At 35.1% G+C, this 27,256-nt stretch overlaps 1 protein-coding gene across 1 annotated transcript in view; it reads right to left on the bottom strand.

The window, feature by feature from the left end:
- Positions 1–27,256, bottom strand: part of LOC140160571 (calcium uptake protein 3, mitochondrial-like) — a 288,013-nt gene that overhangs the window by 65,315 nt on the left and 195,442 nt on the right. The window contains 2 exon segments of the mRNA XM_072183815.1: positions 1,418–1,510; positions 1,513–1,527. Of these exon segments, the coding sequence (XP_072039916.1) occupies positions 1,418–1,510; positions 1,513–1,527 (108 nt within the window).

The raw sequence follows: 27,256 nt of genomic DNA, 5'->3' as shown, positions 1-27,256 counted from the left end.
AATTATAGTAATTTATTTACCTTGCGTGGAAAAGTATTAATCTGCTTGTTCGGCAAGTGATAACTGGGTGCAGCCAGTACTTGCAAGCCACACAGTTCATATGTTCTGAAGCTTTTCCTCAAGACCCCACAGAAATATGCCAAATGCATCAGTTGCAAACATTAACCCCCTGGACACTACTGGTCATCTAACAGCATTTCTGATTGGTTGATAACTTGAAATGCTCATTTCAATTGCCAATTATGACTAGTCTTTAAACTAAATGGTCAAACTTGCATTTGCAGATGATCTTAATACCATGAGACCCTCCTTGATCATTGGTTCAAAATTGCACACAATATTTATTATGGCCAATCGGCAGATAGATCTCATGGGGTTAAGCCAATTTTTTGTTTAAATCTAATAGTATAATTTTTGGATTTCAACTTGTGAAATGTTGTAATTTTAATAATTCAGCTCCTCATATCTCTAAACTCTGAACCAGTTCCTCATGTTTTCTCATCTTATACTTCGTTTCAACATGAGTTTGGTAGTGAAATAGGTGCATACTTTAATAGCTGGTCGCAGAATTAAATTGCATAACATTAAGGGCTGGGGTATGAGCGTTTGGACAGTATTTATTTTGGGACATTAGAGCACATCAGACATATCGAATTGCATTCTGAATACGAAGAATGTCATTCTGATATCAAATAATTTTGTTTTTTTAAATTAGCAATTTAATACACATTTTATGGCAAATCATTAAAATTGATATTTTTGATATTTAACAGTACTGAAGTAAACTTTATAAATCTGATGATTTATACTTAACGATTAATATGTAGGTGGGATGAAATGCCGATGATCAATTGAAAATTTTGACCTTTCGTATTAAAGATATGGATTTTTTCCCCAAAAAAAAAAAAAAATTAGGTCTTTTTCGGAAAAAAATCCATATCTTCAATATGAAATGTCAAAATTTTCAATTGACCGTCGGCTTTTCCTCCCTGCTACATACACTTTAAGAATATATCATTAGATTTATATAATTTACTTCGAGGACTGTTATATATCCAAAATTTGAAAAATATCAAATTTTTATAATTTGTCATAAAATTTGTATTATATTGAGATTTTCAAAAAATGAAAATTATTTGATATCAGAAAGACATGCTTCGTATTCAGAATGCAATTCGATAGGTCTGAGGTGCTCTCATGTCCCTCAAAAAATACTGTCGAAACGCAATAAACGCTCATTTTAGATCCCTTAACATAACCCCGAAGAGCATATGCACAAAGCGGTTTGTTGGCACACTTGGCACACTTGCAGCACAACCTCGTAAAAGGCACAGACTTTCACTACCAAACTTGAGGGGAAACAAAGTTTAGGTCCTTTCCCTAAGTGGTATTATCCCTGAGGTTCTCCCGCCATTACCTTTGTCCCAGATGGATCGGAATAGATCTTTGGTAGCCTTGCGTTTCTTTGGTGTATTGTCCAGCATATGGTCCACATCTTTCTTCTTCAGGGAAATCTACCAATCTGAGCTGCACAAATGAAATTAACAAAGAAAATAATAGGTTTGGGTTAATATAGGATCAGAGTGATAATTGTGAGAGATATTAATAGGCTATGTACTACATTCATCATTGTGTAGGTTTCAGCTGCAAAACTCAAAAAAGTAAGTTTGCATGATCATATCACATAATATAATATTCCATTGAACATCAAAGATGGAGAATGCCAGTATTCCTGGAACATAGCTCTATTAGTTCTCAATTAATGCTAAGCAGTTCCATTTTTTCCTGTCCCATATAGTAGAGGGAAAAGGAAGAAGTCCATGTTGGACCACTTTCATAGACGAGTCTAACCCTTACGATGGCCACAAGCATGGTTTGCTAATCCTGGTGTGGTGGTTGGCATATGAGCATATGAGGGGTTGTGGTTTTAAACCAGGGCAGGGACAACAACTTTACTCTTCATCTTCTTTCTTCTTCCCTTCCTTCCACTTAGGCAAAGAGTAGCTTGGGGATTGGGGTTAAAGGGTGCATGGTAAAGTGATTATGGTTGAAATTGTGAGGATGTGGGTTCAAACTCCTGCAGAGCCATGTTTGTTTGTTTTGACAACTTATTTGGGTCTCTACAAAAGTGTTATCTTGGTGTAATTTGACTGACCTTTATTTTGAAAAAAATTGTACTGTATAAATGATACATACATTACTTTTTACTTTTGGAAAAAAAAGACACAATTCTCTCCTGAAATATTTTGGGAAAAACATTGCTAGCATGTAAAATATGTAAAAATGTGGCACTTTTTATCTGTTTTGTTTTACTTTTGGAAAAGACACAGTTCTCTTCTGAAATATTTGGAAGAAAGTAGCATGCTGACATGTACAATAATGTTAAAAATGACACTTTTCATAAAAGTTTGGAACAATCGACCTAAATTTTTTCACCCTCTTATGCCAACAATTTTTGTGGGCTTATCATTTGCTTGCCTCACCCCATAGTATTGTGAATGGAGCTGAAATGTGTTACATGACCTATGCCATGGATGCACACCTTGTTGGGGGGGGGGGAGTGAAATGTTTCTAAATGTTTCAAATGTTTGGCCTGGTATTTGAAGCATCACCATTTATTTTACTTCATACTTAGGGATTTAGGTGTCTAGAAGTATATTTATATGTCCAATTAGCAGTGTTCGAAATTTTGGTTGTCCGTTCGCCGGGACAACCAAAACATGCACTGGACAACCAAAAATAATGCTCTAGTTGTCCGGCGGACAACCCCAAGATCTACAGCCAAAAGTCAATTTTTCAGCATGTTAGTTTGCTCAAACCTGACACAACTGATGAATTGTTAAATATTTAAGAGTAACTGTTCATAAATTGACTACACTCACTCCACTTTATTGGTCACATATAGTTGTTTCAGATTGTGGCAGCATACGGACAACCAAAAACTTTGGAGGACAACCAGAAATTACACCCTGGTTGTCCGTGGGACAACCCCTTTTATTTTCTAAATTTGGACACTGCCAATTAGGCACCAGAGGATGATTTAAGGAAGCCCCATCATGCACTGTAAAAGTATTATCACTAGAGTTTCAACTGCTACTTTACTTTCCAAATCCCATTGAATTCTGTGCAAAAGATGTTGTTTTAGAATTGTGTGTGTGTCATTATTACTTGGTCGATTTCAGATCTAAAGTGATGTATGCATGAAGGATAATTCACACCTTCTGTAGATAACATAAAATGTGAAATCGACCAACTTTTTGAAGGTGTTTTTATTGTAAATATATCTGTCCAAATTCAAATTTAACCATGCACGTGTGTATGCAGTGGGCGGGCAGTGGTGTCATGTTCACTCACACGGCTGCGCTTACCGCAAGACTTGCTGGGAAGTGCTTAAATCATCCTCTGATTAGGCACCCAGAAGTATATTTATATGTCCAATTAGGCGATAGGTCTAAAATTTAAATTTCATCATATTAACCATGGTCTTAATTTGCCTTTAAGGGCAGAGTAATGGGAGAGAACATGGACCTTTTCGAGCATCATTATTTCTGAATTGTATCTCCAAAGTATATAAAACTATACATTTTTGGAAAGGAAATGAGTCAAGGAATCCCATGGTGATGTCAGATTTTTTCAAAAATCTCGAGTTTTTGATAAAATCACAAAAAATCACTTTTTACCCCAATTTTTTGTGACAACTTAAAAAAAAAATCAGTTCGAGTAAAAAAAAATCAGTTAGCTTTTAATGAAGAAGAGACATGAACTTAGGGAAGGTTTTTTTTTTTTTGAAATTGTCTCTTTTTCTCAAATATTGAAAAAAATGTGAAAAAAAAGCAATTTTGTCATTCTATTCAGCTAAAAATTGCACATAATGGTGTATATTTTTGTTTAAAACAAATATTTTGAAAAAATGAGAAAACCTTCCCTAGACTTTGATGTACTCTAAACGATAGTGCAAAAAGTTTACCTTTTGCTTGCATATTTTTCGAGTTATCTTGTCACAAAAATCGTGCAATATTGTCAAAAGTGAACTATGAGAAATCGACGTTTTAAAAAAAAAATGTCAAAATTATGCACAAAATGTCCTTATATTTTAAAACGGCAAGACTTTCACGCTTGTAAAAGCTGTACCTTGTGCATGGTCTTAATAAGCATCTTTTTGCAACAATGAATTTATAATGTCTGCTTTTAGTCCGCCAAAATTCAACATAATTAAACAATCTAAGTGGCATTTTGACTGCAAATTTGTGTTTTGTTTACACCGCATTTGCCGGCGTTAAAAACATACCGAATGCGCCTTGACTGCGTTGGACATACGCGCAGAGTTGCGCCACGTCACACGCCCTTGAATCGCTAGCGTAATCACAATATTTCGCATTCGCACATTTCTGACTCATTATTTCCCGCCAATTTACTAAGCTGTCTTAATCCATGTGACTTTTTAGAGTTGAAAAGAGTGAAATAAATCAAGCAAAAATATGTGTAAATAAGTTGTATTTTATCAGTTTCAAGTGAAAGAATACATCTTAGTGTTGATAAAAATCAAGAAATCTCAAATTCGGCGTGGACGAATGTGTCTTCCATTACTCTGGCCTTAAGTCAGTCTAATGTGTCTAATGTATCAACGAGATGCAATATCACTTATAGCTATATATTACAATATGGCAACATTATTATATTTCACAACACAGATAGATTTCAAGACTTGTGACTCCTAATTTCTCAAATGCTGAAAAACTAATAATGAACTGGCTATCATAATATCAATATAGACACAGCTCAATCAAGACTAATACAATGTAATATTAAAGGCAATTGTCACCACATACCAATGAGAACCCACCATATGTACACAAATCTACACAACTATTGTTGCCCTGCAATAACTCTGTGTAAACACAGTCACACTTTCTTACAGTAATAATGTGGCTCCAATTGGTCACTAAGTAACCACAGATTATACATTGGCTTTTGACTCTGCCGCCAACCATTTTACACTTCTCTGCTGTCCCCTTATAATTGTCTCATTCAAAAAAAGGTAAAATCTTATGGTACCTTTCTCTGTTCTCTTTTGTAAATTACTTGAAATTTAAGAAGAAAGTTGTTACCTTATATCGACACTTGTGTGCTATTAGATAATAATAATACATGCAAATATATAACACAGAGAATATTTACACCGATATAAGATTAAACTTCATGTTTAATTACTGAGGTTAATTAATAGCTCAAAAGATTTTGGAATGGTTGATGCACAAATTTGTCATTACGGTTATCTCATAATTAAGATAAATGATGATGTGCATAACTGATGATGACGATATCACGTCATCTGATAACCTACATCAACCACCTCATTTTAAATTTGTGTGTATGTGTGCTTGTAAAAGTGCTCCCAAATGATGACATTTGCATTCTAACCTCCCTTATCTGGTCCTCTTTTATACAGATATCTGGTCAAAGAAAGAAAAAAGTTCTGAAGCATTGGAAGAGCATTTTTTGTTGTGTTCTGCACTGCGTATATAAAAATACCACCTTTTCAGTGTTAGCACCTCCTTTGTAGTGTTATTTCAAACTTTTGACATACTGTACAATGCAAATATGGACATCTTCCAGATTTGTTCACCTTTCTGACCAGTGATGAGTCCCATCATGGACAGATAAGAGGTTGGGCTGTATGATATTCAGATCATTCACAACTGTGGATACACACCAAACGAAGGATGTCAACAGTTTCCTGATCACGAGCAAGAGGTCGAAATAAGCGCAAAAATGCTTTTTAGAGCTGACCTCATGGGAGGGGGCTATAAGACATACCGCAGTAAAATAGTGGGATTTCACTTGTGTGAGTGAACATCCAGGGTATGACGATTGACTTCAGGAATGACTCCATAACATTGGAGTAACTTCCTGGGGGTACTCAAGTTTGGTTTAGGTAGTGGTGTGCTGATGAGAATTTGAAAGTGGACCCATTAATATACCAATTTTGTCAAAAATTTCAGCCAAATTTAACATTAATTGTCTTAGTTTTAATATACAACTTTTCCCAAAATTTTAGCACAGTGAGGTGAAATTGGGCTATTTTCCAAAAAAACAAGAAATTTTGAAAAAAAGGACCCACCCATATACCAAAATTGGCATAGAAAAAAGGCCATTGGTATACCAAAAGGCTGAAAATGCTACCCATGTTTGCAGCTCCTCCCCATATATTCATTTGTACTGAGTACCATGTAAGTGAATGTATTTTCAATAGATCAAATTTGAAGGAATCTGAACAGACAACTCATAATGATTATTCTTGCCATACCAAATTCAACATCCAATATTCACCTTGAGCAGAGCAGTCAAAGGGTTAGTTACAAGGGGGAAGCCCTGATTCGTGGTGACATCAGCCCACAAACATCCTAAATTTCTCTTGATTTTAATAGAACACAATTGTGGCTAGATGAGATCAAAGGAAAAGTCATTATTTTGACAACACAATAAAAGAAATATTGACCAACTTTAGCTGTAACAACAAATGTAATATGCTTGCTTTGATTTGGTGCCTAGTTGTAAATATTGGGGGAAAGTATGGACACCACTCATGTGCAGGACTGGCAGGGAGTTGCCTATCACAGGACATAATAAAATACCAGTTTGTTTGTCCTGAAAAAATTGAACCCATTCATTCTCACATAGCACAACAGCAACTGCATGGTTGATCAAAGGAATGCTATCTACAGTAGACAGCAACAGTGTTATTACCAGAAGACATAGGAACAGACATATTTTGCAGCTTAGGTCAGGGAATTTTGCATTTGAAAAGGATTCAGAACAAACAAAAATATTATTGTTTAGAAATTGCATGGCAATCAAGTTTGGTGTTATACTACCATTATCAGATATCATAGTTGAAAAAATAAATATGTGGCAAATTGCAAGGAAAAAGAAGGCTGAATTGGTGAAATGTGCCAAAAATAGAAAAACCCCATGGACATGCCACTGCATAATTTATTTCTAACTTCAAAAAGTGGTCACATACACACAGACCCTGATCATTTATGACAGGATTTTTTTTTCAAATAAATCTGAATCTCCTTAGGTAACAAATCATATTTTCATTTGGCCAGGTAAGTTTGCAATCCTGGTCTATGCATTACACTAAAACCTCTACTCCAGCTCCTATTTGATTAAGATTTTCTCTAGCAATTACTAATAATTAAAGACCAGACACGTTGGCATCAGACAAGTTTGCATTGTCTTGCCCAACAACTTGTTTTAATAGTTATTGCAACACCTACGGGTGTGACTTTTATACCTGGTTTATTGTTTCTTTTTGTTGATATATGACCTATTATTGCACTTGTTGACTTACGACTTATTGACCACATTGCTGAGTTGGTTGGAATAATTGTGTAATACTAAATGATTGGTAGATTCTTGGACATAACTTCTATAAAACACACAAATTTACTTTCAATTCTACCAAAAAATTGCACCAGCAATTTTCAATTTGTTAACAATCAATGGTGGTAAAATTTGATATTATTTGTATATAATCATGAAGTAAGAGCTACTGAAATTTGCAGTTATAAATAAACTTTTTGATTGAGAAAGTTATTCCTCCAATTGAGTTAGAAATAAATAAAATTGTGTACATTTAGGGCAACAAAAGACCTGAATACTGGTTCTTAATAAAGGTGACAATTCCCATGAGAGTCATGACAGTGATGGAGAAGTTGAGAGATGCTGAGATAGATGAAGAAGAAGGTGGCAGATAGCTGGGGATGGAGGGAGGTATGGGTCGCATATACCGAGTTTGCGCGTCCAGGAACTCCTTATTTTTGATTTTGGCCATTTTGGACTCCTTAAATCACAAGTTGAAAGTGACCAAAGGGTCCGATAAAAACTGTATGGACTCCTTAATTTTTCAATGCACAGAGGCTAAATCAGTATAAGAATTGTCGATTAAAAATTAAAAAATAAAAAGATCAGTAAATCTTCCGAATCGCCACAGGCCAACAACACTAATAATTTCACTAGAATATTTAACCAGTTCCAAGTTTAGAATTTCGGACAAATGGACTCCTTAAATTCTCATATTGGTTTTGCAGGTACCAAAGAGTCCAGAAAAATTAAATTGGACCCTTTGATTTTTTGTGCTCGTGCTACCCCTGATAAGTACTACAAAACAAGAGAGAAACTGGACCAAAAAAGTTGTTAATGCCGAACTTAAAATTTCTTTCTTCTGTCTGTTGTCTAGAAACATTGTTTTTATGGTACCTAATTTAGTTCCCTCTCTTGGATCTTTGGGTATCTTTAATGAATATTGGCCGGAATGTTCACTTGGGTGGGCGTTCAGACTTAAATAAACACTATAGAAGTATAACATCAATAGATTTACCATTGTCTCGCCAGTATCTACAACATATTACAGCCATTTTGAAATCACTTCATCTCTAACTCTCGCACAAACAAACCCTTCCTGTAGGGAAGGAATGTAGAACTTCTGATGGCTGCCTTCAGATAAAAATATGCTCTGTCTCAGGGTACTCTTTAGGATTAAAGCTTTAGGATTGCAGGGCTTTGGAACTTAAAGAGGAAGTCCCGCTAGAGCAGTTCTAGGGTGAACCAAACCTGCCTGGTTATCAAATGAATTTCTGAATTTGATAGGTGTTAATTGATATTTTAATGTTATTGCATCAATAAGCACCTATCAAATCCAGAAATATCCTTGTCACTGATTAATTTGATAACCAGGCAGATTTGGTTTACCTCAGAAGAACTACTCTGGCGGGGCTTCCTCTTTAAGAGTAAAGGAGGAGATTGCAGTTTGGATCTTTGCCAGTTGAATAAGGCATTATCAATTAAAAATGTTTGTTTGCATTTTACATTGTTTAATTGTGTGTAAATCAATGGTGTGGATTTAACGTAGGTTTACAAAAACAGGAGTAAGATATTAAGATTAGCATTAGGGTTAGTGGGATCTGAGAACTGATTTTCTGGCAAAATATGGGTTTCTTTCGACATATTTTGGGGGTAGTGATTTGTGAAGTATTATGGGTTGTAGAGCTATAAAAAAAATTTATTCCAAATTTTGGCTAAAGAGCTACAATTCTGGGATTGTGGAGCTTTTAAAGAACTGAAGATATGATCCCCAACTGGAAGAGGGAATTTAACGTTCAAACTGCTGGAGAGCCTGAACGCCTGAAACGGAACCCTTGACTGCCGCACACACCCATACCACCTTTTCATGTTAGTGCCCCATCCTCTGCCCCACATTATGACATGCATAGTCCCATATTTAGATGAACATAACTATTCTATGAATCTAATGTTTTGAAATGTTTGATTAACCCTAACCCCCTAAGGGCTTTTCGGCAACGGGAAGGGAAAGAAGGAAAGAATAAAGAGAGAAAGAAGGAAAGAAGTTGTTTGCTCTGGGTGGGATTCAACCCGAGACCCCTCGCATGCCAAGCACTCGGTCGGCGACACTTTGCCACGGGTCTTGGGCTTCGCTGGCCAGCTAAACCGTGCCTATATATATCACTTAGGGCGATTGCGTCATCTCACCACGTGGGATGCATGCACGAACAGCGCATATCAAGTAGTATTTTGTAGTATTCAGGCGGGTTAGGGTTAAGGAAGCCTATACTGAGTTTCGATAGTGGTAACCTAACCCTAACCCCCTAAGGGCTTTTCGGCGACGGGAAGGGAAAGAAGGAAAGAATAAAGAGAGAAAAGAAGGAAAGAAGTTGTTTGCTCTGGGTGGGATTCGAACCCGAGACCCTCGCATGCCAAGCACTCGGTCGGCGACACTTTGCCACGGGTCTTGGGCTTCGCTGGCCAGCGAAACCGTGCCTATATATCACTTAGGGCGATTAAGTCATCACACCACGTGGGATGCATGCACGAACAGCGCATATATCAAGTAGTATTTTGTAGTATTCAGGCGGGTTAGGGTTAAGTTACATGTTTAAGCTCATTCATCCCCTATACAAATTCACTCCATGGTAATTCAAAGTTACAAATTTATCAACTATCTTTTGTCAGCAGTTTCTAAATGAAATCAGCTTTCATGCTGATGTGCTTTGATATTTAAAAAAAAATCTTACTCCAAAATCGACATAGGCCTAGAAGCATTCACTTGAATCTTGGTTGAACCTAATAACATTAACTTGAATCTTGGTTGAACTCTTTATTTAAAAAAAAAGAATTCTACAGTTCAAATCAAACCTCACCAACATTTTTCTCTGGTGTGATAATACTCCAATGGGCCTAATAAGCAGAGAGCCTACAAAAATCATACCTTGTTTGTACATAAGGAAAGCAGCTAGCAGCTATAAATATACAATTAATAAGCCAACATGTATAATTGATCATGTTGCTATCAAATTGTTGTATCAAGCACAGACTGACACACAATAGTGCTGTCTCAATATTTTGCTATATGATCCCCTGATTCAATATTGTGCTCCTGCTGTCTACAGTAGATAGCAAATCTGTTGGCGTCTGGCTGAGAGAGAGTTGGCTCTGTCTTTTATATGTGTACACACATTGTGTCTATGTAATGCCTGGTATAAAATATAAGTAAAGATGCTACAATGTACCTTATCCAGGTACCCAATATTTCAAATGATCTGCCACACCCTCCGCATTGATATGAAGCAAAATCAGTCTGAAGTCAGGCATATTCAATTTTAAGGCATTTCCAAAGGTACATTTTGCAAAACAACCAATTGAAATTGAACATTTAATTCCAAAGATATGAACAGTTGAAGTGTTTCCAAAATAAAAGACAGCAAAAGAAATTATTTCCTTACTTTGGCTATGTGAAAATCAATATTTCCAACTTCCGACTGATTTTGCTTTATCACATTACATAATTCTGTGCCAAAAAGTTTGCTATTTTCACAAGTGTCAAGGTTGTTTGATGTTAACCTTTATTTTTATAGGTTTTGCATCTTTAAATATTTTTCAGATATTTACAGCCCGAGTACTAAGTTATTTAATTGTTTGATACCAGCACCACAGAGGTGTATTCAATGAAGTGGTCAAAATCTTTACTGAAGGTGATTGAAAGCACACAATTTTAGGAGTTTGGGTGCCTTTCTTATGACTAGTACTCACCATGTCTTAGGTGTAGCGCACATTAAATCACCGACATTTTTTATTTATGTCTTTAGTCTGATATAGATAGGTGTGAGAATACATTTCAATGAAGAAAAAAAAAAGGAAAAAGCACATAAAATATGGCAAAAATGCTTATTATAAACTGGCTAAAAAGAAATAAACACATGGAAATTTGGGCAAAAAAAAGGGGGAAAAGGAAGTCCTTTTAAAAAAGGACACTTCTCATGCGTGTATAAATGTGGTAACAACCGTGGTGATAGATATGGGAGGTAAGATAAAGACGCTCATGATGGATGATGATGATGAAGAGATAGATAGCTGGCTGGGTGTCTCAAGTTTTTACTCACTTTATAAATGAGGTAGGCTATAGGACAGTTCAAATTGAGGTAAAAAGATGGATCAGAAATTGGTATTTCAATTTGAGAAAATGCTTGGGAACTGTCATTTGGGTGACATTAATATATCATGATTAAGTTATTTGAAGAAATTTCAATACTTAAGTTTCTCAGACTCAAGATAAGAGCTTTTTACAGGATCAGACACACCTTTCAATATATCTTATCTATTTCAAACTGACATCTTCAGGAGATAACCATCCCAACAACAAAACAACAACTGTATCAATTTCTATCCCAAAAACAACTGTATCAATTTCTATCCCAAAAACATATCAATGTCTTTCAATATCTAAAAAGACCACACATGAATCAAGTCAGACTGATCATTAAATATAATGTGCATGTTCAAATAAAATCAGTTTGTTCTGGTACAAAATAAATTTTTAATTTTTTTATATCAAATTATTGTCCATTTTACTATGGTAGTATGCAGGGACTGCCTTTTGAGCAGAGCGAGAGCAATCGAGTCCCTGAGTATGTTGAAACCCCAATCAAAATGGGATACAACAACTTCTATGACGTAGAAAACAATCAAATACAAAAGAATTTGACAACCTTTTTTAGGCATATACCAAAATAAATGTTTACAGGATCCAACTCATTTAGCTTCATGACACATTATCTCTCCAGACAGACACAGACAAGACACACAAATATGATCACAAAAACTCAACAACAACTAATTGTAAATGTTTTTCAATATCTGGAGACATGAACATAATGTTTTTCAATATCTAGAGACATGAACATAACATATAAAAGACAGACTTTATACATCTTCATCCTACCTGGTAGGACCACCATGGTATTCAGCAGACATAAAAAAGAAAATGCAGACTTAGTTAAGGGCTGGGGTATGAGCGTTTGGACAGTATTTATTTTGGGACATTAGAGCACATCAGACATATCGAATTGCATTCTGAATACGAAGAATGTCATTCTGATATCAAATAATTTTGATTTTTTGAAATTAAATTTAATACACATTTTATGGCAAATCATTAAAAATTGATATTTTTAATATTTAACAGTACTTGAAGTAAACTTTATAAATCTGATGATTTATACTTAAAGTGTATGTAGGTGGGATGAAAAGCCGACGATCAATTGAAAATTTTGACCTTTTTCAGTATTGAAGATATGGATTTTTTTCCCAAAACACCAAAAAAAAAATACGTCTTTTTGGGAAAAAAAATAATATCTTCAATATGAAAGGTCAAAATTTTAAATTGACTGTCGGCTTTTCCTTCCTGCTACATACACTTTAAGAATATATCATTAGATTTATATAATTTACTTCGAGGATTGTTATATATCAAAAATTTGAAAAATATCAAATTTTTATAATTTGTCATAAAATTTGTATTATATTGTAATTTTCAAAAATGAAAATTATTTGATATCAGAAAGACATGCTTCAGATTCAGAATGCAATTCGATAGGTCTGAGGTGCTCTCATGTCCCACAAAAAAATACTGTCGAAACGCAATAAACGCTCATTTTAGATCCCTTAACACAACATCACACAATAGATATTGCCTCAACTACAGCAACAACCGGTAACAACATCAGGATAGTAATTAGCCAGAAGGAAACATCAAAGAAGCTACTCATAAACATTTTCAAATCTATCTAAAAGAACCATCCTATGAAATTGCGACATGGCACAATAAATATTGCATCAACTTTATCAACAACAACAAGTCATAACGTCAGCATATTGATTGTTTACATTGTCATCATACCTAAATGATCTAGGACCACCACTGAATTCGTCAGATACTTTGAACAACTACAGACTTAGTTAAGGCAACATCACACAATAAATGTTGTATCAACTACAACAACAACAGCATTCTGATTGTTGAGATCCAGAGACATCAAAGGAACTATTGTTGAACCCACTGGAGTCTGGAGTCATCAACTTTATAAACAACAACAAGTCATAACATCAGCATATTGATTGTTAAAAAAACATTAATGTACAATTAACAGAGTTTTACATTGTCATCATATCTACATGATCTAGGACCACCACTGAATTCATCAGATATTTTGAACAACTACAGACTTAGTTAAGGCAACATCACACAATTAATGTTGTATCTACTACAACAACAACAGCATTCTGATTGTTGAGATCCAGAGACATCAAAGGAACTATTGTTGAATCCTCTGGAGTCTGGAATTACCAACTTTATAAACAACAACAAGTCATAACATCAGCATATTGATTGTTAAAAAACATTAAATTCATAAACAGAGTTCTACATTGTCATCATACCTACATGATCTAGGACCACCACTGAATTCATCAGATATTTTGAATGACTACAGACTTAGTTAAGGCAACATCACACAATAAATGTTGTATCAACTACAACAACAACAGCATTCTGATTGTTGAGATCCAGAGACATCAAAGGAACTATTGTTGAATCCTCTGGAGTCTGGAGTCATCAACTTTATAAACAACAACAAGTAATAACCTCAGCATATTGGTTGTTAAAAAAATTAATGTAATTAACAGAGTTCTACATTGTCATCATATCTACATGATCTAAGACCACCACTGAACTCATCACATATTTTGAACAACTACAGACTTAGTTAAGGCAACATCACACAATTAATGTTGTATCAACTTTAACAACATCCTTCTGATTGTTGAGATCCAGAGACATCAAAGCAACTATTGTTGAATCTTTGGGAGTCTGGAGTCTTTTCCCACAGGCAAATTATCAGTAAATGTATATCATACAGTTTAATCACAAAATATTTCTTGGTTCCAAAACTTAGGGATATATTTGTTCTCTTTTGAAATACAATTCATGAGATCAAAAAAATCAAAACAAAATATGGGCTGAAATGGGGTAACTGTGTATTTTTGGCTATTGTTTGCTTGTTTGTTTGTTTGTTTGCTTTTTTGTTCATTCATTCAAGTTTATTCATTTTTGTTCATTTATTCATTTATCTGTTCATCATTTATTCATCTGATTCCTTACACCTGTAACGGCCTATTTGTTAATTTGTTTACTTATTCATTCAATATTGTTTTCAATTATTGCAAATAATGAAAACAACAACAATGGTTAAACGAAAGTCACATGAAGTTCAAAGGTACGCAGTAGTTCACAACACAAAAAGAATGTTAATTTTAAGCTGACATAATAGCATTTGTGAAATCAACAAGGTAAAATTAAACATAATTGCAATTTTTCCCACCACCCCAGTTTTTAGAAAAGTCAAGCGTAATACCACAACAAAAACAGAGGCGTCTCTTGCAACAGTTAAAAAGTGAAGTTCAAACGTTCATAGGTAGTTTGTACATTTACTGCTCTGCATTCCCAACTAGTATCCTTATCAACAAAAATCTACATTTTCGCTGAGTATTGCGTGTAATCTGGCAATATAATTCGTGATTTGAAAATATTCTATTTAATAATTAAATACTATTTTCATGATTGCATTGATACTGTATCCACCAAAACAAACAATTTTATTATGTCCAGAACAAAGGATCCTAAAGTTATAAAATACATAAGAAACAAATAATTAACAAAGGATTATTGTCAAGAACAAAGGTTATCAATAGAAGTAAATTGTAGTACAAATGGCGATTACATTTCACACATTGTTGTGGTTTCAATATAATGAAACGCTTCAAATTACTTTACTGACTTGGACTCCTCTTTGTTCAACACAATGCAAAGGCAAAACCATATAATTGTTAAAGAAAAGAAAAAATATTTCATTTGTGTTGAACAGTGAATAAGTTTAAATCTATTAAGCCACATAATTGTTCCTTTGTATGACTTATGACCTGGAAAAGTTTTCAGATCATGGTGACTTGATTTTGCTGCAGAAAACAGTTGATCTATTCTGCAATTGAAGCTGATTGTTATTATTTACAAAAAGTGGCACTTATCCCTGGTAATTCTAGATTACTGCAAGTTAGGTGGGTTAACCTGTATTTTACTGAGGAGTTCAAAAAGGAAAAATTCTAAGAAAAGCTAAATAGAAACAGAGAGTTTATTAGTTTTTACCTATTGATTATAGAGGGTAAGAAGTTCAAGAGTTTACCCCAGCTTGCATGCCATTATATCTTTAATTTGCTCAAAAAATTGACCAACATTCACAAAATTAAAATGAACGACAATTCACCTCCTAAAGAAGCACATTCCTTAAAGAGGAAGCCCCGTCAGCGCAGTTCTTTTGGGGTGAACCAAACCTGCCTGGTTATCAAATTAACCAGTGACTGAATCTGACAGGTGTTAATTGATGTTTTAATGTTATTGCATCAAGTAGCACCTGTAAAATTCAGAGACAACCATGTCATTGATTAATTTGATAACTAGTCAGGTTTGGTTCACCCCAAAAGAACTGCTCTAGTGGGGCTTCCTCTATACGGACCCCTGAGCCATTTTGTTTTGTTCATCAAATTTCTAAAATCATACAATGATCATGATTAGAATGCTTGACGAACTAAAGGGCAGTTGGTCATATGTGGAGCTTAAGTGAAGAGCTGAAGACAGATAAAAATGGCATTGATGGGAACCATGGCCCTCGCTAATTTAAACAGAACACTAAAGTAACATGCTCAACTTAATTAGCTCCCCAAACACTTTTTTGGTGGGGGAGAGGTGCTTATTAAATCAATGGAAAAAAAATTAAACTGAGGCTTTACATACACAGAAATATAGGGTGAATAATTCTACAGTGATCTGATGTCAAAATCATCAAAAGCTGGAAGGTTTAGATGTTCATTTTATTTGTACATTTGTGGGGGCAATTGACAGTATTTAGTTGTAGAGGTGCATCGAAAATGGGTGTGCCTGGATAGTTGTCACTACAAAAATGTAGGGGTACTAATTAGAGGCGCTAATTAGGTAGGCCTATAATACGGTGGTAGGGTTTAGATATATGTCCCAGTTCAGATTACAGGTTTTCAGCATAGAATTTGCATCCCTACCCCTTTAGCATGTTTTCCAATGGCATATTACCTATCCATCACACTGGTCTAAGATTTAGAAAGGGGGGGGGGGGTATTATGTTATTAAGGGTAAGACATAATTTTATGTCCTATTAAAAACATCTTAAGAAATGGTAAATGGATGAATTGGAGTCCCTGCAGACCTCTTGAACTATGTCAAACCAAGAAACTTTTATGGACAGTCATTTATCATTACTACTTTGCTGGCACCATCAAGTAGTTCTCAAGAACAAATATATAGATTACAGATTCCTACAAAGTGTGTCATCATCCAGTTATCAATACACATGTCACATGAACACAAAAGATGTGTTTTGGTTATCATTTAATGATTTGCATAAGTTCTTATTATTGATGAGTGTCTGTGATAAGTTGTGTGATCTGATTGCTCTTTGTTGATACTCTGTGCATCATCATATCTTAACCCTCTCTGTGTGCAACTGCTGATCCTCTTGACAAAGTTACAGACCGTAAACATACTTTAGTGAAAAAAAAAAGAAGCTGAAAATGCTCAAAAAAGCTGAAAACAGCATTAAAATAGGTTTCAAAACTAATTCAAATTGGGCTAAAAATAAATGAAAACATGTAAATTTGAGCAACAAAAACCGTTGAAATAAGCTGAAATGCTGAAAAGTTTCAAATCTGAAGTTTTTTTCATCAGTGTCATCACCATCATGATCATCATTGTTTGTCATCATCTCATCATTATCTGATGATCATCATTATCATCACCATTGTCATCATCATCATCATCATCACCAGCATGACCAGCATCATAATCAACTGCACCACATTCATCATCATCTTCATCATTGAAAAAATTAAAATGCAGCTCTCTGTAACATTGTCAAGATTTAAGATGTTCTTCCACAAGGACAAGCACTTTTAAAGGAATTATAATAAAGATACTGATCGATAATTGATATAAATTCAGATGTTTTCGGCAGATACTCTTGCAAATCATTGCCACCAGATGTCGGTTATTCCTTCATGTAATTTTACACGAAATTAGGGTTAGGGTTAGGGTTAGGGTTAGTTTAGGGTTAGGATTAGGGTTAGGATTAGGGTTAGGATTAGGGTTAGGATTAGGGTTAGGATTAGGGTTAGGATTAGGCTTAGGGTTAGGATTAGGGTTAGAGTTAGGATAAGATTACACGAAATAATTACATGAAGGATTGACCCAGATGTCATAACTATTCAGGATGTCCAAAAGTATTAGATGTTACTCATAATAACTATTTCCGCAATTACTGATATTCAAATTCAATTCACCATGAAACTTATAATAGAACTATAATCTGACAAAAGCGGTATACTCCTATAGATTTTCAGCAGATATGATGAAGCTCAATCATGTATAAATAATCTCACAATATCTGTGTTTTGGGTATCATTCTATAGAATGTATTGACGCACTTAGTGGTAAACACATCATTTACACAATTATCTTAGATGACCTTTTGTTAATTGCTCATTCCACTTTGTAGCACCACTTTAGGCAATTGTACAAATTTCAAATTGATCTAAACCGGCTAACCGCAAAGCAAATACCATATTGGGGTATCATTCTGTGATGTATTAGGTATGTCCACACAGACGGTTTTTTTGCTGGAGCAACACAGATCTCAAGCAAAAACTTGGGGAAATCCACCGTGTGAACTGTGTTGAGGATTCCAACCCCCAAGTTTACCCCAAAATGTATCTCCAAGATAGTTAGGGGATTTCTTGATTTCTCTGAGTGATCCTCAAGTGGTCCTTAAGGATGGTCTTAACCCTGGAATTATAGAAACTTTTGGGCCCCATAACTGCTAAAATTGATGGTCTAAAGAATATAAAACATATGCATTTTTAGAATGGCAAAGACTTGATGAACTCATCTGTGAGGTCAAATTTGTGCCAAAATGCTAATTTTTGGAGAAAATACCCCCAAATCAGTTTTTTTTTATTAATTTTTAAAAACTAGATAAAAATATCTAGCAACTGTTTTTTATTTTTTATTTTTTTATAATTTTTATCAACTTCACCAAACATATTTGAAATTTGGGAGAAAATCAGGCTTTTTTATTATTTTTTTTTAATTTACCATTTTTTGACCATTTTTGGTGCAAATTTCTCAAAGTTGGTCAAAATTAAAAAAAATAACAAAATGATTCCTAGATATTTTTATCAAGTTTTTAAAAATTAATAAAAACATTTTTGGCCCAAGAATATTTTTGTTACGTTGACCCAAAAAATTTGGGCAAAAAACACACTTGGGGAATGACTATATGGAATCACGATTCTCAAGCATGCCAATCCTCAAGGATTATATGGCCGTCTGAACAAGATTATTGGGGTATCATTATGTGGTATATTGATGCATAATTTAAATTTTAATGGCGCAAGCATCGCCAAGACAAACTGTCTGGATTTACCCCTTGTTATTCCATGATTTTCATTTGTAGCACCACTTACCTATACTTAACATGGCTAAAGCGCTACCACAAAAATCTAATTTTGGGTATCATTATACCATGGCATGTATTGATACCCCAAGTGGTGTAAGCATCATCACCAAGACCAATGCTCTTGATTAACCTTAATTCATTATTTCATAATCTCCTATTCATAGTTCCATAATATTTAAGCCTTACATGTATACACATTTCAAATTGATTTATAACTAGAAGTTGAAGCCGATAACCACAAGAAACTTGAAAGAAAACAAATTGATCATCAACAAAAGTAAGGATGTCAGTCAAATTGATCAGAGATGTTACTTCTTTCATATTTAGTTACTTTGAGGAGTACGATCAAAAATTATCTTTTATCTATTTCCAACTATTTATGCTATCAAATTCTGACTCAACTGCTTTGTACAGATGAACCCTCATTCCAGCTCCAGTCCTAACCCTTGCCCTAAATTTAAACTAACCCAAACTCAAATCCCCTGCAACTTTTATCCCAGCCCAACCGTCCGAAACTCAGGGAGCTGATCCTGGCTGCGATGAATGATGTAGGTCGATTGGGGTTATGCGCCTGCATCCCTGAATGATGCTAAATGGTTTATAATGTGCGTCAGGGTTGTAGCTAGGCCAATTTCTATGCCAGGTGGCAAATTATTGCGAAGCGGAGGGACTGGTCTATTGATATGCTTGAACGAACCGCTACAATGTTCAATGGGTTTCTTGTACTATATGAAATGTAGTGCGTGATTTAAAATGCACGTGCCCTGAGCAAACTACAATGCGTATGCACACTGCAGGCCAAAGAACAATGAAAATTGCCATCATTCACGCACATACTGCCGGGCAATGACGTCACATGTCAAGTGGTCTATAGATTTCATACGGAGTTGCCAATTCAGGACTTTTTGACCAGCTATAATTACTATAGAAATCCAGACTTTCAAAGTTGTTAAATACAAAATTCAGACAATAGTGACTTATATGTTTTATTGCATTTCCAAGCTTTTTTCAGTAACATTGGCAGCTGGAATTCCAGTCTTTTCAGGAAACAAACCTGGAAATCCTGACATTTCTTTTATTCAAAATTAATCCTCTATAGGCGGGGTGCAATTATTTTCTTAAACAGCCCATTATATAATTAAATCAGACAATCAAAATAAACAAAACAATGATTTGGCAAGAACCATTTTCATAATTTCCATCATTGAAAGAATCAGCACTCCTTAACCTATTTCTGTTGTCACACAAAGACATGTATTTATATACCGGTAATGAAATCAGACAATCAGAAATTAACAAAACAATGATTTAGGCCTATTGTTTCCTGATTGGCTCAGTGGTCTATTTAATCTACATTATTATAGTTAATAAATATTCTTAGAATGATCTATCACAATAAATATCAAATAATTCCGTTACACAATCAAATTGAATCAAATAACAAATAGGCCATATGACATCTTAATTTTCTCAACTTTGTTTCTATTGTAGCTTATTGTCGTATTATATTTAATTGTAATTTCACCATTTCTTTTGTATAAATGAATGTTTTATGAACGCACCGCTGTTTTACATGTGTGTGCCGCTGTTATGAAAGCGTATGTTCAAATAAATAAATCAAATCAAGTGGTCTATCAAAATTGAATCAAATAACAAATAGGCCCAGATGACGTCTTAATTTTCTCATCTTTGTTTCTATTGTAGCTTATTGTCGTATTATATTTAATTGTAATTTCACCATTTCTTTTGTATAAATGAATGTTTTATGAACACACCGCTGTTTTACATGTGTGTGCCGCTGTTATGAAAGCGTATGTTTAAATTAATAAATCAAATCAAGTGGTCTATCAAAATTGAATCAAATAACAAATAGGCCCTATTTAGTGGTCTATCAAAATTGAATCAAATAATAAATAGGCCCTATTTAGTGGTTTATCAGACGAAATAATATCTAGACAATGCCTAATCAGCATGTCTGTTCCCATTTTCATCACAATAAATGTCTGCTGATGGAAGGCATTGTGATATCACAGCAGGGCAATCAAATATTCCTCCCCATCCTGTCAATACTGATCCACCAAAAGTGTTGCACACAATTGTAGCTCGTTACATGAAGGTGGATTGTAGGCATATAGAATCATGGAAAAATCAAACAACAGTTGGTTTTTCTAGGTGGTATTATTGAAAATTCAATATCCAATGTTTAATACAATGTAAAGGTTCAGGCCTGTTTTCACAAGCCAGAATCAGAGTGCTAAAAGTGCCTATATCTTCTTGCTCAAGTGCCTACCAAATTGTTTGCATTAAATGCTCCCCTCTCATAAACGCCCCCTCCAATTTTTCAATGAAAAAAGGGCCAAAAATACAAAATTTCCATGACATATCGTATGAGTAATCTGATAGTAATCATGTCACTGACAATATCTGAAAAAATCTAATATTTCCTCAAATAGTATCCCCGAGCGTTGCATTTTCCAAAAGGGGCGTTTATTAGAGATCATTTTAAAACTATAATTCATTAGATGCTTAATACTCACACTGAAATGACAAACTATGAACTTAGGTACGATGACTTCCGAGTTTACGAGACACCACTGGTGACCATGTGTGCACCTTGGTAAGTTTACTACACCGTACACGAGATAGCGTGGAAATATCAGCATTTTTGAAACATCTTGGGGGCGTTTAATTGAAGGGGTGACTATTCAAGGAAATATGGAGTAGTTTTCTAAGGCAAGTGATTTTCTGCCCAATTGGGAGATTTACGTTCTAAATTCGGGTACAATGGTGAAATATCCAATATTGGGGGGCTTTTTTGGAGTTCTTAAAAATTGGGCTACTTGAGAGTCATTCACAGTGGCCTGGTGACCCAATTTGCTATAGGTAATGAAAAGTTTTGGCAATACTGACAGTGCTCAAGTGCCAATGAACTTGGGGCCGGCCAGACAACTTCTTGTTCAATGTTGCATGGGGGTTAAATCACTGACAAATTTTTTCTCATTATTTATACTATTATCACGCTATATTGTTTTTAACATTGTCCAGATTTTCTACAAGTCACACTTACGTTAATTGCACTTGATGATTAGGAAGATTAATTGGTTTTTTTGTGATTTTATACTTTCATAAATCTGTAACATAGTTAAAGGACTAAATCAATGTTTTCTTAGAGGGAGGAAGACTTATTCTGAATCTAATGAATCAGATGTTCTGGTTTAGGCAAAATACTAAATAGGCCTTTAACAGTAAGACAGACCATAGACTAAATAGAAGGGTGATGTTAGTGAGAGAACAGAAATAATCATATTTAGAGACTAAACAAGAGTATAAATCATATAACAATGATGTTAAATCTGCATATGTTTTACTTAAAGACATCTCAGCCAACTTCATCTTCCACCCACTCCCTGGCTTCCCAGGTCTGATCCACAAAATCTTATCTTGAAAAGTATAATGAAATCTGGGGTTGAAACATCATATGAAGATAAATCATTATAAAGCAAAGGATAAAATTGGGTTTCATTCCTAGTTCCCACACTCTGTGTTTCCACAGGTAGGGGTGCTTGTGCAAGAACTTTGAAAACACCCCTTTTGCATTTTGAGAAGTTTTCAGGTGATAAAACACCCTCTTTTCAATAAAATGCAATGTTTAAAAGATACCCCTTTTTGATGGGAACATATAAACCCCCAAAACAGAGCAAGGTTTGCCTACCCCCCCCCAAAAAAAAGACAATTGGCACTAAGCAATCGAAATATACAAAATGGGGCATTTATGTTTCTCCTGGAGCTATATATAACCAGTCCATATTCTACCTGCATTTATGTCTGTAGGCCTAGTTGCTAGTTGGTTAGGGGTGTATGTTGGGGTGCATCAGTGTTTGCCAGCAAATGAGGACACACACAGTTTACACAGTATATTGTACTCATCTAAAGGTAGCTACACATGGCAGTCATTGCACTTACCCACTTCTGACACTAAGCAGATGATTTTTACATGTTCACATCAGTGAAAATCTATCCTGTGGATTCCTAGGAATAATCTAATCTGATCTGGTCCGCAAAATCCTATGTTGAAAATTATGTACAGTATCTTCTATATACAGAGACTGTACCTTAATAACCTACATCTAGAATAACCCATTGCAGCCAGATCAGTTTCTTAAGTTTTTATACCATTACGCCAAAATAATCATTGATATTCTAGAATGTATGTCTGATGTATATAAACAATTACAAACCCAAATGATATATCGTCAGCCTGCTACGCTAATTGCGTAAGTCATTTTTGTAATTTTGAGAATAAAGAACAAAATGTGGTTCAAGCATGCATCAGTTACGTAATCACCCTAATTATTAAGGATTATTCCCTTTCATTTGTATTATTATCATTTGTTCTTGTACAAATATTGGTGATTAAATATGTTTTGATGCATGCTTGAACCACATTTTGTACTTTGTTCTCAAAATTACAAAAAATGACTTGGGCAATTAGCGTAGCAGGCTGACAATAATTAATATTTTGGTTTTGAAAACACCACCCAAAAATGAATATTCTACAGTTGAAATTCTGCTATATCATTTCTCATAATGCGCACTGTATAATAACATTTTGAAAGCATTGGCACTATGCCCATGTAGGCAAACTATGAAAACATCGCTAGACTATCGTTTTATCATCAGCTGAGTTGGGTTGCGTGTTAAGGTTGACAATCATTAGGAGCCCTCCTGCCTGATGATAGCTAAGTTGTTTTATTTTCCTAAAGGTCGCCAGGTTCCTCAAGACTTGCTTACATAATTCCCAGGGAAATATAAACTTACAGACATCACTACCACAGAGGTTTGTTTAATCATGGCCCTATTTCTTTAATATGACTTTTGTCAAGTTCATATGGCTTTATAATAATCATAATTTTCAAAATGGTGGAATTTCTTCATGGGTGTCATAGCAATAAAAAGATGGAACAAACAAACAAATAAACATACAAACAAACATACAAACAATCAAACAAACAAACAAAGAGTCACATAATTATCTTGCACATTAGAATGATGACAGAACTTTACAGCAAGTCTTTGAATAGAGAAGATGCCCCATACATCTTCTATCGTCTGTCTGGGATACAATCTTTCCTAGCACAGTATCCTCATCAGCCTACTGATATATAATAACCTTCACAACCATGATCAGATTTCCTGTAAGACCATGCAAATTAAATTATGAGTTTCCCATCACCTCTTTTCAGAGCAAAAACTCTAGTAGTAGCATTGGCACAATAGCCTAGTTGATAGAGTGCTCATAGTGAAACTGCCCATACAGCACAAGCCCAGAGTTTCGCTATGAGTTACAGCGGAACTGCCAACTACCTTATGAGATCACACCACTAAATCGGGTCCAACCCTACCTGACTGGAGAAATAAGAACCCGTGTTTAATTCGCTGACCACACCAGGTACATTAAAATGGAAAAAACAAGAAGTTTCAAATGAAGGCTGATATGCCAAATTTTTGGTGATAGTTGTGCTCTGTGGACGTTTTTCTAATCATCTGAGCATAAAAAATGGAAAATACTAACATTCAATATGTGTTTATTATAAACATCTCAAAAAAAGTAACTAACCCCCCTTAAATAATGGCCATTTTTTAAGTACGGGCTATTGTATTACAAATCTGTAAAATGCGTTGGAAGCAGAATTTATTTCTGCGCATTTTGACACCTCATTTGATACGATAGCCCAGAAAACAATAAAACACCGGTCAATTTAATGTAGTGAGGTCCAGATTTGACAGTTGCACTTACAACAATACAAAAACACTGAGATATCATTACACAGATTTCCTTCCATTATACTGAAATCAATAGAATTTACTGCAACTTTTAAATCTTGGGTTGATTTAAATGTACGCTGTGACGTCTATATTTAGTCACTTGCTACAAATGAGGTGTCAAAATGTGCAGAAATAAATTCTGCTTCCAACGCATTTTACAGATTTGTAATACAATAGCCCATTTTTGAATAATGACCATTATGTAAGAGGGGTTAGTTACTTTTTTGAGATGTTTACATGTTATGTAAGTTGGTGGTTCCGCAGAAGCTCATATGGGCTTGCGCTGTATGACCAGGTTCACTATGGGCACACTATCAAGTAGGCTATATAGTGTGTCAATGCTCGACATTACTTAGAATCTACCAATAACATTAATATATGTTTATTTTATACGTAAAAGTGTGTACGTGCATCACAAATCAGTTGTAACATCATAAGAACTACTACTTGTGGTTTTCGTCAAGAAAAATGAGCAGTTGGTCTAATATATCTCAATATTTACCCTTGACAGATACTTTGAAGCTCATTTTCTGTTTATTTTCATACCCTGAATGAGGGTGGCACTGCCTATACATTTATACTATTATTATCATTATTGTATCATTGCTGTCATTTCTTGATAGTAGTTGTGTCCACACAGAGGAGGAATTGAAAGTTTACGCAAATATAAGGCACTTAAAGAGTTTCATCTGGGACAAAAATGGTGATGATTCCCTTAAAACTGAGTTTAACTAAAACTCTGAGAAACACCAATAAGCTTCATGGTGCAGCTAATATCAAATTATCACCTTTGACCTGGGTCAAACATTTGACCTATGTTTTCAGCATTCATCAGAAATGTATGTGTCTTCTTCCAGTAAAGATTTGGGGGGGGTATTTCGGGGTTTCATGGGACTGAAACATTGTTGACAAAACTTAGGGTATAAGAAATTTCTGAAACCTTGAGTGATTTAAAACCTTGACATTTTCATGTCCGTCTGCATACCCCTATAGCTTGGCATAGGACCTGGTCTCTTCCGGTGCAGGTACCTGTGAGCCGGGCCTGTGAGATGCAAATCACGGAATTGTTTTCATCAGTCTGATGATTCAAACATTGTAATACAAACTGAGTGTACATCAGGTCATTACCAAACTGCACTCACTGCCCTGGTTGCAAGTCCTATCATACACCTTTCCTGATTTCTGCAGAAAAGCTTGAACTATGAGAGAGAATAAGTGTGTGCAGTTTGCAGAGTAACTGCAAAATACCTTTAACCACAAACCCTTACCCTTATATCCTAACCATTACCTGAACCCTAACCCCAACATTAAACTAAATCGATTTAATCAGTGCAAACACTTCTACAATGTAAAATAACAAAATGAATGGAAATTGATGTTAACCCTGTTGGCGCTACTGATTTTCTTACAGTGCCCCTGATTGGCTAGTTACATGATATAGTCATCTGAGTAACCAATCCAAATAGAGCTTTTAGATCTCTTACACTTTTCAGATTAATAATCCCCTTCAGCCCTACTGACTATTCTTATCATATCTCTGATTGGCTAAATACATGGCATAGCCCTCTTTGTAACCAATCAAAATAGTTCTTAGAGCCGTGGTAGTGTCCATGGGGTTAAATCAGTTAGTTTTGGACCCTGTGACCCTTCTGGGACAAAATTTTAACCGGATTTTTACCTAGGCTGTTTATAGTGCTTGAACCATGGTGCTAATTAACGCACAGAGTTGGTCTGGATTTCAATTGTTATTATTTGTGCCTTCATTCTGTGACTTTACAATCAACAAACAAATGATTTATAAAACCATCTAATGGAATATCTTCTTACTGGGGGGTTGAAATAATAACAAACAATAGATGAAGATGACACAAACTTAACACTCTTGGCTTTAACTTATCATTTAGGAGGATTGTGGGACCAGTTTTATTTCCAATTTAAACAATTTTGTGTGAAAACTGTGGCTCACAACACAAAAATACATATCTTAAAAGACCACATCTTGTTTGCAGGTGTAAAGAAAGGTAATAGTTAGATAGGGAAAAGTTGAAGGTCCTCAATTGCAGGTCTTCGGAGCTTAACTTCAGGTCTGGAAGGTCCTCGGTTAGATATGAAAAAGTTGAAGGTCCTCAATTGCAGGTCTTTGGAGCTTAGCTTCAGATCTGCAGGGTCCTCGGTTAGATATAAAAAAGCTGAAGGCCCTCGATTGCAGGTCTTTGGAGCTTCGGTTTGCAAGGTCCTCGGTTAGATATAAAAAAGTTGAAGGTTCTCGATTGCAGGTCTTTGGAGATTTACTTCAGGTCTGGAAGGTCCTCGGTGTGATATGAAAAAGTTCAAGGTCCTCGATTGCAGCTCTTTGGAGCTTAACTTCAGGTCTGGAAGGTCCTCGATTAGATATGAAAAAGTTGGAGGTCCTTGATTGCAGGTCTTTGGAGCTTAACTTCAGGTCTGCAAGGTCCTCGGTTAGATATGAAAAAGCT

The sequence above is a fragment of the Amphiura filiformis genome, chromosome 9, assembly GCF_039555335.1.
Source record: "Amphiura filiformis chromosome 9, Afil_fr2py, whole genome shotgun sequence".
Classification (NCBI taxonomy): Eukaryota; Metazoa; Echinodermata; class Ophiuroidea; order Amphilepidida; family Amphiuridae; genus Amphiura; species Amphiura filiformis.
This window is presented reverse-complemented; position numbering and strand designations above follow the sequence as displayed.